The 12,977-nt window shown below is 55.0% G+C and overlaps 3 protein-coding genes across 3 annotated transcripts; all 3 read left to right on the forward strand.

Annotated features, from left to right (window-relative positions):
- Positions 1 to 318: 318 nt before the first annotated feature.
- SLS55_003016 (uncharacterized protein) lies at positions 319 to 4,223 on the forward strand (the record flags this gene model as incomplete). Its single annotated transcript, XM_066774496.1, has 3 exons — positions 319 to 485; positions 533 to 3,201; positions 3,253 to 4,223. The coding sequence occupies 3 exons, from the start codon at positions 319 to 321 to the stop codon at positions 4,221 to 4,223; spliced, it is 3,807 nt and encodes a 1,268-aa protein (XP_066634615.1).
- Positions 4,224 to 5,730: 1,507 nt separating this feature from the next.
- On the forward strand, positions 5,731 to 8,574 carry SLS55_003017 (uncharacterized protein; the record flags this gene model as incomplete). Its single annotated transcript, XM_066774497.1, has 8 exons — positions 5,731 to 5,916; positions 6,065 to 6,286; positions 6,338 to 6,390; positions 6,436 to 6,557; positions 6,616 to 6,952; positions 7,006 to 7,360; positions 7,417 to 7,798; positions 7,895 to 8,574. 8 exons carry the CDS (start codon positions 5,731 to 5,733, stop codon positions 8,572 to 8,574), a joined length of 2,337 nt encoding a protein of 778 aa, XP_066634616.1.
- Positions 8,575 to 9,223: 649 nt separating this feature from the next.
- Positions 9,224 to 10,131, forward strand: SLS55_003018 (uncharacterized protein; the record flags this gene model as incomplete). The annotated part of the gene is made up of 2 exons (XM_066774498.1): positions 9,224 to 9,343; positions 9,421 to 10,131. The coding sequence occupies 2 exons, from the start codon at positions 9,224 to 9,226 to the stop codon at positions 10,129 to 10,131; spliced, it is 831 nt and encodes a 276-aa protein (XP_066634617.1).
- Between the last annotated feature and the right edge of the window lie 2,846 nt (positions 10,132 to 12,977).

The following is a 12,977-nucleotide window of genomic DNA, read 5'->3' on the forward strand; positions in this document are numbered from 1 at the left end:
AGTTGGCGCCGGGCGCGCATCCAGGCGCACATCCAGGCGTGCTTTTGTGCTCATTGGTGACGTCGAAGGCTCAAGGTGTCAAGCCAGCCAAGGGCCCACTCTTGTTTGGCCCTGCGCACGGCTCTGCGGCGGCCGCAGTCGCCGCCCGCCCACTATCTCAACCCGCCATCCTCTGCGCATCCGCGGTCTGAGCACACCGCGCCACTCCCTCACCACTCTTCCCTTCGACCCCGGCCCTCGCTCCTCTGCTCCACCTCACCCTCACCCTACCCGCCCCTCACCTATGCATCCTACGAGCGCATAGCAGCGTCCGCAGCCATGTCGCTCCTCAATCTTACCGATTCCGATCCGAATGCCGGCAAGGCCACGGCGACTGAGGGCATGTCCTTCAACCAGCTGATGGCCTCGCTGGCTACCGGCATGGTCTTCTTCGGCATCTTCTTCTGGACCTTCTACCTCATGCGCCAGAAGTACCGCCGCATCTAGTACGTCCCCTATTCCCGTAGCCCTCCGCCCACTAACACCACCCCAGCGCTCCGACCACCTATCTCGTGCCCGAACGCCAGCGCTTCGACCCTCCGCCCCACGGCTGGTTTGCCTGGATCAAGCCTGTGTTCGAAACGAAGCGCAAGCCTTTCGTGGAGAAATGCGGCCTCGACGCCTACTGTTTCGTGCGCCTCCTCTTTATGGAGATCAAGATATTCTTGCCGCTCATGGTCGTCGTCCTGCCTGTTGTCATTCCGCTCAACGTTTCTGGCATCGACAACCCTGCTAACGACGGCCTCGACGAGTATGGCTGGGGCAATCTGAGCAACACACACACCCGCCGCTATACCGGACACCTTGTTATGGCTATCGTCGTCCTGGGCTGGGTTTGCTACGTCTTTTATACCGAGTTGCTCAACTACATTCAGGAACGTCAGCGCTGGATGACCTCGCCTTCTCACCGTATCCGCGCCTCTGCCACGACCGTGCTAGTTAGTAATATTCCCGACAAGTGGTGTAATGTCGACGCCCTCGACGCCCTTTTCGACGCTTTTCCTGGCGGCATCCGCAACATTTGGATTAATCGCGACTATGGAGACCTGCTGGACAAGAAGAACAAGCAGTTGGAAATTGCTAGGAGGCTGGAGTCCGCAGAAACAATGCTGATCCGCAACTGCAAGCGCAAAGCCATGCAGATGCGCAAGAGGGAGGAGAAGCAGAAAGGCACCAAGAAGACACAAGAGCAGAGGGATGCCGACGACGCCCATGACCAACGTACCGCAGAAGCCATGGCCAACGATGCTGGTCTTACCGTTAACAGCCCCAACATCCCCCACGACATCGACGAGGAACTTGACCAGGCCATGGAGGCTCAGGAAGATTCCAAATCCACTAAATCTGAGAAACGAGGCCGGCTGCCGATTCCTTTTGGCCAGGGATTGCAAGCTGTCGGCCGTGGGTTTGGCGTTGTTGGACACGGACTTGGTCGCGGGTTTGGCGCCGTTGGTCACGGTATGGAGAGGTTCGGTCAGGGAACCGCCGAAGGAGTTGTAAAAGGGTTTGGAAGAGCTCGGCATGGCATTGACAAGAGCTTCGGTGCTGGAAATCCCGTCGGATACGTTCCAGATGTGGATGGCCACGACGAGGGAATCTCAGACCGCCCCACCGAAGGTGGAAACATTGGACCTTCGAAAGACCATCTTATGCGGCCCGGGACGGCGGCGGATAATGGCAATGCCGGCAGGAGTCCTCGTCCCAACCGTGACTATCTCCACAGGGGATCCGATGGCAAGCGTGTCGCTTCGAATGGCTCTCCTTTCACACACAACGGCATGCATTCTTCACCAGATGTCTCTCGATCCCGCGTGCGCAATAACACAGAGCCGCCGATCGAGGAGGAAAAGGACAAGGATGACAGCGAACTCCACCACATGAACCCCCTACGCCTGTTCCGGAAGAATAGCGCATTCCCCAGCCCCGAGCCTTTCCACCGCGAATCTGACGAATTTCCACTCAATTACTCCATACCTCAACTGGACGCAACCGCAGATGAATCCCCGGTATCCGACACTTCCAAGCCAGCGGACGACGCTCCTAAGGCCGCCGATAAAGCTGTGGAGACCGAGGAAGAGAAGCGGCAGAAGGACAAGTACGCGAAAAAGCCCCCAATCATCGACTGGGAGAAGTATAGAGTCGAACTCGAGAGGGAGAATGAAAGCGGCGCATGGACCAAGTACCTGACACCGAAGCAACGTGAGACCATGAGGTTATCTCTTTTTCCTCGCTGCAACTGGTGGTGGAAGATTTGGCCAACCTGGTGGTTCTCTTTCGGTGCAAAGGTCGATGTTATTGTCTACTGCCGACTGCAACTGATCGAGTTGAACAAGGAGATCGAAGAAGACGAGAAGGACTTGGAAAAGTTCCCACTCATGAACTCGGCCTTCATCCAATTCAACCATCAGGTGGCCGCCCACATGGCTTGCCAGTCCATCACGCATCACAGGCCGAAGAACATGGGACCTCGCATTCTCGAAATCGATCCAAAGGATGTCATTTGGGATAATCTCTCCACACCCTGGTGGACCGCTTATCTGAAGACGACCCTTGTCATTGCTGTCGTCATTGGCATTGTCATTCTTTGGGCGTTCCCCATGGCTTTCGTCGGTTTGCTGTCCCAACTGGACAGTATTGCTGACGCCGTTCATTGGCTCCGTTGGGTCGCCAAGCTCCCGAAGTTGGTCAAGTCTCTTGCTCAGGGTGCCCTCCCTCCGGCTCTTCAGGCAGTCCTTCTTATGATCCTTCCCATGATTATCCGCCTCCTTGTGAATTTCTCGGGTGTTTTCACCGGCGTCGAAGCCGAGCTGGAGACTCAAGGCTACTGGTTCATCTTCCTGTTCGTCCAGGTCTTCCTTGTCGTCACCCTCAGTTCCGGTATCACGAGCACGATCGATCAGATTCTAAACTCGCCATTGGATGTACCGCAAATTCTGGCCGAGAACCTGCCCAAAGGATCGAACTACTTCTTTTCGTACCTGCTCCTGCAAGCTCTTTACGGTTCCGCACAGCAGTTGGTCCAGCTACCTCAGCTCTTCATGTGGTTCATCATGGGCAGGATCCTTGATGACACTGCTCGAGCCAAGTTCAACAGGCAGAAGACGCTCCCCAACACCATGTGGGGCACTCTGTTCCCTGTACATACCAACTTTTGTTGCATTGGTAAGTTCGGCCCCGTCTCACTCGTTTTTCGAATCTCTAACACATAAGCAGTCATCATCTACTCCATCATCACCCCATTCATGCTCATCTTCGGAACCTTCGTCGCCGCCCTCTTCTGGGTTGTCTACCGCTACAACTCCTTCTACGTGCTACGCTGGAGCGTCGACAGTGGCGGCCTATACTTCCCCCGCGCCGTGAATCAGATGTTCACAGGATTGTACGTCATGCAACTGTGCCTGATTGGCTTGTTCTTCCTCGTCCGTGACAAGAAGGATAGAGCGGTTTGCGTGCCGCATGCAATTGTTATGATTGTGACCTTGATTCTGACGGTCATTTATCAATACATGCTGAACAAGTCGCTTGGACCACTTTTCAAGTTCGTACCAATCACCATGGAAGATGAAGCCCAGGAGCGTCAGGAAGCATTTGAGGCCGCGCTGGCGAAGAAGTGGGAAGAGCTTGAGGAAGAGGAGAGCGGCAACCCTGGGAATGTCAGCAACAAGTCGTTGCACGAAAAGAGCAGTGCCATCGAGCTTCAAGACTTGGAGAAACAGAGGCCGCCACCGTCTCGCAATTTCACATCCATCACCAAAGACTCGGCTACGTCCACCGACAGTCGTCCCAAGCGTATGAGCAGGCATCACCGCAACACGATGCACCAGCACGAGCAACCAGTAGATCCGGAAATTGCCAAGACGCCCCAGACGGCTGGGTACCTTTTCGAGGGTTACCACGATGAATTGGAGGATCTGACGCCAGACGAGCGTGACGTGCTCGTGCGAAAGGCGTTCGAACACGCGGCGCTGCGGATGACGAAGCCTTGTATCTGGATCCCGCGCGATGAGTTCGGCATTTCCGATGACGAGATTAGACACACGGCCGCGCTCAGTGACACACTCCCTGACGAGGATTGGGGTATCTGGATTACCAACCAGTACACGGCGCTCGATGCGAAGTCCAGGGTCATCTTCAGGCGACCGCCGCCCGACTTCAACTCGGCCGAAGAGTTCATGCAGTTGTAGTTTCTGGTGTGTAAGAGTATGGTCACAGCTGGGTTGGCTTCGTGCTTTTTGGGATCTTTGCATTGTCTCCATTCTGTTCCTTTAATTCTACATTAGCGAGGCGTTCTACAAGGAAATACGGAAGGGCGGGAGTTTCTTGATTTCTTCACTTATCATCACGGCAAAAGAGTTGTCTTACTGCAGTCCACGACTTCGACCGAGATAGAAACGGCCACGCAGGGGCGCTAAGCGTCATATCTAAGCAGGCAAGTAGGAAAATAACAGCGGGTGGCGCTAGTGCCATCCCAAAGATTGAGTTATTAATCTTTTCCTTCAGCCTTAGTCTTTTATCCGCTGATTGCTCGAATTGCTTTTCTTTCTCTCTCTTTCTTCTCTTTCAAGAGGGTTGGGGAGCCTTTGATGCTCATTCCTACGATACAGAGGGAGTGCGTCCTGTACGATAGACATTCTTGAGAGTGTTGGGAAAAAAGAGCGAGTTCGTGGGGAGTTTCGGTTCATGGGTGGAATAAAAAATTGCATGTGCGATATGGGAAAGACAATGGAGGGATTGTGGCCAGGAATACAGCTAGAAGCTGAGAATTTGATTGAGGCATCGGTTCCGTTTTGCGATGCTTATCAGTACTATGCTTGATGTGACAGCAGTCTTGTGAACGAGATTGAGGCCTTAGGCTCGCTGACTCACGGGCCCTCGTGGGTCGGGGCTCTGCCTGGAGTAAAAACAAGCATTGGATATGCCGGACAATGTTGCAATGGGAAATTAGAACGTGGGAGCCACGGGAAGTGTGCGCAGCTTGGATTGGCTGCTTTCGTGCCAGGTATGCAGGGACGATCAAAGCCGATTGCGGGGAATTGCGGAGTAAGCCTGGAAGTGGCCCTCACCATAAGCCCAGTAGAAATGCTTTCAGGTCTCAATGGACTGCAAGCGTTTTCTTGAGTTCGTATGTGAATCATCGGCATTCCTCCAAAGCACGGACTACTGATGTACTGAGCAACGGGGCGGTCGACGTCAGATCAAACTCGAGACAACGAGTCTTTGCGGCGGCAGTTTTACCGCATGCGGCATGTCGAGGCGGGCCACATGCGTAGCGTGGGGATGGGAAGTCAATTCCCCGGCACAGAATCTTGCGAAACAAGGCAAAATTCGCCGACGACTCATCTTTCCCGGGATGTGAGTCCAAGCATGTGCGGCGGTCGCCGTGCGGGATATTTGGTTTCGTCGACTACACCACATGACGGGTGCGCGATTTACCCTCCAATCTGGATGAAAGGATAGCTCGCCTCGCCTTATCGCGACCACGGCGATTTTCGCGCTCTTCCCGCGTGGCTGAGTCCGTACAGACTGGCGAGGTAGCACAGCTGAGCCTTTGATTACTTGGATTTTTAAAGAGCGCAGCTGTCCGCTCTCCTTGCTTCTTGGATCAACGAGCTCTTTTCGATTATTCGCGCACCATCACCGTGAAAGCCTAGCCTGCGCGCTTTTCTGCAGAGTCTCTACCTCGAATCTGGCATGGAAAGAGAAACAACCAATTCAAAGCAGTCGTCGCTTTCCCAGAGCGCCAACCATGTGTCCCTGCGCCCTCGCGGTCCCCCCGATCGCAAAGTCCCATTGGAGGAGAAAGAAGTCGACCTGGACTACGACGAGGAAGCCAGCATTGACATCCAGCCCCAGGAGCGGGACTTGAAGCATAAGCAAGTAAGCCGGTCCTGCTACACTGAAACAAAGGGAGAATCACCCCCCGCTGACCGCAAATAAGATATTTTCTGGGTGGACGCTTCTTTGGTAAGTTGCCCGGCTTTGTGACATGTTTCCCATACTTACATGAACAAGGCTTGCGTACCAGTCCACAGGAGTCATCTACGGCGATATCGGAACAAGCCCCCTCTACGTTTTCTCCAGTACATTTGCTTCGGAGCCGTCTCATGAGGACCTTCTCGGCGCTCTGTCCCTGATCATCTGGGCTATCACTCTTATTGTTACCGTCAAGTATGTGCTCATTGTTCTCTCGGCGAATGACGAGGGCGAAGGCGGTACTTTCGCAATCTACAGCTTGCTCACCCGCTACGTAAGAACTACCGCATTCCCGCTCTCCAGTTCCTACTAAACAAATCTACAGTGCCACATCTCCAAACAAGACCCAAAGAAAAAGTCGTCATACCAGATCAGGCGGTGGCAAACACACGAGCTTCGTACAAGCAATCGGAAAGTAAGAAGTTTTCTGGAGGACAGCCGTGGGATGCATGGCCTCCTCAAGGCTCTTTCCGTCTTCGGTGTCAGTCTCATTCTGGCAGACAGCATCCTCACTCCAGCGCAGTCTGTGCTTGGAGCTGTGCAAGGTAACCCACGTACACATCGATGGACGGCACGGAACTGAAGATGCTGATTATCCTATAGGCTTGAAGGTCGTTCGAGAAGACATCGGGACGGATACCATCGTTGGCGTCTCGTGCGCCATTCTCGTCCTTCTATTCATGCTGCAACCCTTGGGCATTTCGAAACTCGCAAACTGCTTCGCACCCGTTGTTGTTGTTTGGCTTCTCTTGAACTTCTGCTTTGGTATCTACAATCTTGCCACGTACGATGCGTCTGTGTTGAAGGCATTCTCTCCATACTTTGCTGGAAGATTCTTCGTACGCAACAAGACTGACGGATGGCTTTCTCTTGGGGGCATATTGTTGGCCTTCACCGGTGTCGAGGCCCTCTTCGCCGACCTGGGTGCCTTCTCGCAAAGGTATGTACTCGTCACTTAGAGATTCAACTTTACCAAGCGCTGATATAAAACAGAGCCATCCAGTTGTCATGGTTGTGCCTCGCATATCCATGCTTGTTGATTGCCTACATTGGCCAGGCGGCATACATCTCGGAGAATGAGGGAGCCTTTTCCAATCCATTCTTCGAGTCCGTACCACCGGGCATGTTTTACCCTTCGCTCGTCATGTCCATCCTCGCAGCCATCGTGGCTTCCCAGGCCCTCATCACGTCCGCATTCCAGCTATTGGCCCAAGTGATGAACACGAGCTACTTTCCTCAAATCAAAATGATCTACACCAGCGAAAAGTTCCACGGCCAGGTCTACATCCCTTTCGCCAACTGGCTCATCATGATCGGCACGGTCATTGTCACGGCGGTCTACAACAACGTAAGCAACACCCAGGAGCCAAACAATCCCACCACCTACTAACATTTGTGAGCCAGACCACCAAGCTCGGCCACGCCTACGGATTCTGCGTCGTACTGGTCACCTTCATCACCACCTGCCTCGTCGCGCTGGTCGCGCTCATCGTCTGGCGCACGCAGTGGTGGATAGTGCTGCCCATGTGGCTGATGTTCGCGACCCTGGACGGCCTCTTCCTCTCCTCGGCCGCCACCAAGTTCATCGACGGCGCGTGGTTCACCTTCGCGCTCGCCCTGCTCCTCGCCAGCTTCTTCATCCTCTGGCGCTACGGCAAGGAGCAGCAGTGGAAGTGCGAGGCCAGGCACCACCTGAGGCCGCAAGACCTCATCGTCAGAGCCGCCGACGGCCACAGTACGAGACTGGCCGACAGGTTCGGCGGCGGCGACATCTACACCGTCAAAGGTACCATCATCACCCCCCACCCCTCACCCCCAAAAACCCCTCCCCCCTCCATCCTCTACTCCCACGCATCCCCCGACACTGACCCAATCCCCACAGGCCTCGGCATCTTCTTCGACAAAGCCGGCGGCGGCAAAATGCCGTCCGTGTACGAAGAGTTCATCCGCAAGTTCCAGGCGCAGCAGGACGTCCACGTCTTCCTGCACCTGCGCGCGCTGCAGCTGCCGCACGTGCCCGACGCCGACCGCTTCGAGGTCGTGGCAAGCCGCGGCCAGCCCAATTGCTACCGCGTCGTCCTCCGCCACGGCTACAACGACCGCCCCGTCAACGCCGACCTGGGCGCCATCGTGTACGCGAAGCTGCGCGAGGCCATCGCGGCTGGCCCGGCGGTGGCGGATGTGCGGCGGGCGGGAGAGCTGCGGGAGGGTGATGGTGGTGGTGATGACTACGACGCCATCGACGTCGCGGGAAGGGCGCCGCCGGATTGTGCTGACGAAGGGGCGGTGGTGGAGAGCCGTGGACGCGGTGGTTGTTCTCCCTCCTGCTACCCCACGACCGTGCCGGACCGCCTCGCGGCGCTGGACTCGGCGTACGCGACGCAGGTGGTGTACATTGTCGGCAAGGAGCAGTTGCGGCTGCTGGAGAAGGAGAACGGTCTCTTCAAGCGTGTCGTTCTGGGGATCTTCCTGTGGTTCAGGGATAATACGCGGGCCAAGGTCGCGAAGATGAATATTCCCGTCGATAAGTTGGTGGAGGTGGGCTTCGTGAGGGAGATTTGAGGAGGATGGCGTTGGCGGGGGGAAGGATGCGGGGGAGTAAGCGACGGGCTCAGAAGCGTTACCAGGGGGGTGCCAGGAACGCCTCGTAAGCTGAGTCAAGCGGATGGCGATGCGGGGAAGGGCGCGAGGATGAGAGACATGAAAGCCAGTCTTCAAACACTAAGGTGGGCGGAAAGATTGTGTTGTTTAATGGTCGAATTTTCAAGCTCTTCAACAGCCTCACAGTGCTCGAAATATTGACTTCCGAACACGAGTATTGCTAAGCGTGATTTTCGTGGAGGATTACCAAGCCTCTGAACCGCCATCCGCGATTCGTCCGCTGGCTGCGTACATACATAAGCCCCGCTCTGCCATTACCCGGAAAGCTAGCCGGATATGGCTACCTTCCCGCCGCCGAATGGTCCGTAACTACGGAAAGCTACGGACCATTTCTGAGCACCCTATTGCTCTCAGCCACCAACACCAGCGAGCTCTTGGATGATTCGTCATGATCCTGTAGCGCACTTCTTCTTCACGTCCACATGCATGTCGCAATGTCAGATGTAAATGGCCGTGACAATGATAAAAGGCTTACTACCTCCACGACACTTTCAACCCATCATCCAACACTTTACGTGACCGCAACCCTCATACACAATCCTCACCCACCATGACCGTCACTTCTCAAACCCAGCCATTGACCTTGGCCGGCAAGGTTGCCATCATCACCGGCGGCTCCCGCGGCATCGGCGCCGCCAGTGCCATCGAATTCGCCAAACGCGGCGCAAATGTAAGCCCAACAACCAAACAACCACCCCGATCGCCCCTCACTCCCCGCAGTAATCCATCCCTAACCCTTCCCCCTAGGTCGCCATCACATACGTCTCCCCCAGCAGCGCCAAGCTCGCCGACGACGTCATCTCCACCATCGCCGCCCTCCCCAACACCAACGGCGCGCGCGCCATCAAGATCCACGCCGACACGTGCGACCCGGCGTCGCCCGCCAAAATCGTCGCCGAGACGACCGCCGCCTTCAACACGCAGACGATCGACATCCTCGTCAACAACGCGGGCGCGGAGGTGCTGGCGCCGCTCGGCCAGATCACGCAGGAGCAGTTCACGCACGCCTTCGACACCAACGTGCGCGGCCTCGTCTTCACCACGCAGGCGGTACTGCCGCACCTGCCGGTCTCCACCACCGCTGGAGGTACCGGCGGCCGCATCATCAACGTCGGCTCCGTCCTCGGCCGCGTCGGCAACCCCGGCGGCAGCGTCTACGCCGCGACAAAGGCCGCGATGGAGGGGCTCACGCGCTGCTGGGCGCATGACATCGGCGCCCAAGGCCACACGGTCAATGTCGTCGCCCCCGCCATGACAGAGACGGATATGATGCACCGCACCATCGACAAGGGCGTGCCGAGGGAGCAGCTGGACGTCATCCGCGCCATGACACCGATGCAGAAGCGGTTGGCGGAGCCCGAGGACGTCGCGCTCGTCATCGCTATGTTGGCCGAGGACGGGAGCAGGTGGATCACCGGCCAGACGATCCAGGCGGGTGGGGGCATCCATATGGGGTGAGAGTGAGGAGGAGGGTCGTGGAGCCCTTGTGTCGATTCTTTTTGGCCTTTTTGTTTTCTGTTAGTCTGCAGAAGCGCAGTTGCTATGCTGAATTTCAGTGCGCGTAATCAACCCTTATAGCCCAACATCTTCCTTGTGGTCCACTTGGTTAGTGCTTTTAGCAAAGTAGTTGAGCTCATAGTAGTGTCGGTGATAAACTGTGGTGTCGTACGATCAATAAATGAACTCGACCTCGAGTGGGGACCCATGGGATACTGCACGATTTGATATGTTGGTCTCCTTTGATGGAACACCTGCGGGCTGCAGCATTGTTCACATTCAGACGCTTAACCAAGATGTGATTGACTTGATCATGACATTGTTTGCGGCTGCTTGTTCTGAAGCTACGTAGCTAGCCATAGGAGCCACTTATGATGTTCGTAGCAATCTGTTTGAGCACATCTCGGCCGACAGACTCAGGTTCGTCCACATTCGTAGCGCAAACTAAAGGGCAATGGCCAACCAAGAATTCCATACAATTAGTGTTTAATTCATATTTGAAAACAAGAATAGGAACAGCAATGATGGGCCAAGCTATGTTCCAAGAGGATTACCGAACCTTGTCACGCGGGGTATGTTTCTCATGGAATCTGCAGGTGAATTTTCCCTCGCGCTTTGCCTCTACCTTCTTGCCCCTCGTTACGCGTGTACCCGAGTCAGTGACTAAGTTTTGAGAAATGATGTACTTTGATCCATGTGTGATCAGCATTTGACGTGTGCGGCACATAGATGCAAGTAACAGCTAATAGCCGCAGAGATCTCCCAGACGTGGCCGGGCACAATTGGACGTGTCCTAACCCAGTATCCTGGCTCAGACCTGGACATGAAGATTAGGAAAAAGACGGTGTGATCCTGGCTTTGGTGGGAAGAAGAAGTGGTTGCATGGCCTAAAACGAGGAGTCAGTGACGGTGAAAAATGATTGGCTGCAAAAAAGGCCCACTGCGGCACAGGATACGAATATGGCCCCGGCACCGGCACGCGACGGGCCGCTGGGATGTTGATGTCTTATCAGCCAATCGGCTTGGATACTGCGACGTTCATTACGAATCTGAGCGGCAGAGCCATGCGACACGCACTGGCCATTCCTTTGCGCCAGCGGCCGGCGGACCCCGCAACAGACCGCAGCTTCACGCAACGTGAGCCTTTGCTTTGTTCAAATTGCCTCCCTTCCTCGTCATAGGGCACCATGGCACGCGATAGGTCAACGCAACGGAAGGCGACAATCGCCGCCCCCGACCGCCCAAAGATCGCTGCTACCGGTTCGTCCATCCTTGTGGACAACATTCTTCTCAAGCGCTAACCATTCTCAACCTTTACTGCTAGGTCCAGACCAAAGTCTAAGAAGGAGTGTGCGCGTGCAAAAGCTACTTTCCTCCAAAGAAGCACAAAACCTGGTAGAAGTCCAACGACCACTCAGCACCGACCAGGTTAGTGATTGGAGGACGTTGCTATGATCAGCAGAATGGCTTACACCTGACCAGCCAACACAAAAGGCCAGTGGTAGACGCAAACCTGCTCAAGCACCAAAGAAGCCGGGAGAGAAATCGCAGCACAGATCCACGAAAGGACGGAAGGCTGTGCCGAGGAAGTCAGACGTCCGCAGCTCCCGGCCGGGCAAAGCCAAAAGCAAAGCCAAGTCTCGTCAGGCTTCTGGAAGCCGTGCGCATGAGACTCGGTCCAGAAGGAGAGCCCCACCCGGTATTGATAACATCACATACTGGTCCCAACACCAGGAGTGGCCCGGTAACTTCTTCGAATCCGGAAAATTTAACACAATGGCTCCATCGCAGGGCAATCGATCCGGGTCTCTTCTCAAGGAAGCGGTATCTCGATCGGCCAGGAATTCGCAACAGAACCAGACCAATCGCAAGGCTTCGGAAGTACCGCCCTCTCCTACTCCAGGCTCCAGCTCGACTTCCGGGGTATATAAGAAGCCCGATATTGTACTGAAGCTGGAGCAAGGCGGCGAAGGCGTCAGATGCTTCATGAAAGACTATGAAAAACGTGCGTTCGGGAGGCCTACGGAGAAGGGCCCAACCAGCGCAAGTCTTGCCTTATGCCAGGAACTTCAGAACAACGTGCGCGATCCGCCGAGTGGGTACAACATTCTTGAAGACGATGCGTTCATGCTTCAACTAGAAAAGATCAGCTATAAAAACGAGACGGCGGTCTATCAAATGCTGCAAAATCTCGTTTGCCCCTCGGCTGAATTATGGTTGGCATGCAAATACACCAACGACAACGTACTCGGATATCAATATTCAATGTTCGTCGACCAGTGGAATGAGTCGTGGGTGAACCAGCCCTCGTTACTAAAGGGATTTCCGGTCCCGAAGCCCGACTTTTGCGTTGGCTTCTCACGAAACGCTTTTTCCATTGAACGGCAAGACAAACTGGATAAGATTATCGGCAACAATTCAAGGATCACACCGACCCTCTGGATGTACTTCCCCTTTCTTTCATGCGAGGCCAAGTCACCGAAGGAGGATATTGAATTTGCAGATAGGCAGAACGCTCATACACTGATGCTTGCCATATATGCGCTCGTCGGCTTCTTCACAGGGGCGGGTCGCGAGCAAAGTCTCAATCGGGAGATTCTGGGCTTTTCGATCTCTTATGACAACAAGCTCATCCGCTTGTATGGTCACTATCCAGTTATCTATGGCGGCAGAATTGACATCTATCGGAGGCTCGTCTGCTCTATTGCTCTCGAGCAGGACAGATGGAAGTCTTGGAACATTGTCCAAAACATATACGAAACGTGGGCGCCTATGCACCTACAACGAATCTGCGAAGCTATCGATAT

The sequence above is a fragment of the Diplodia seriata genome, assembly GCF_021436955.1.
Source record: "Diplodia seriata strain FDS-637 chromosome Unknown scaffold_3, whole genome shotgun sequence".
Classification (NCBI taxonomy): domain Eukaryota; kingdom Fungi; phylum Ascomycota; class Dothideomycetes; order Botryosphaeriales; family Botryosphaeriaceae; genus Diplodia; species Diplodia seriata.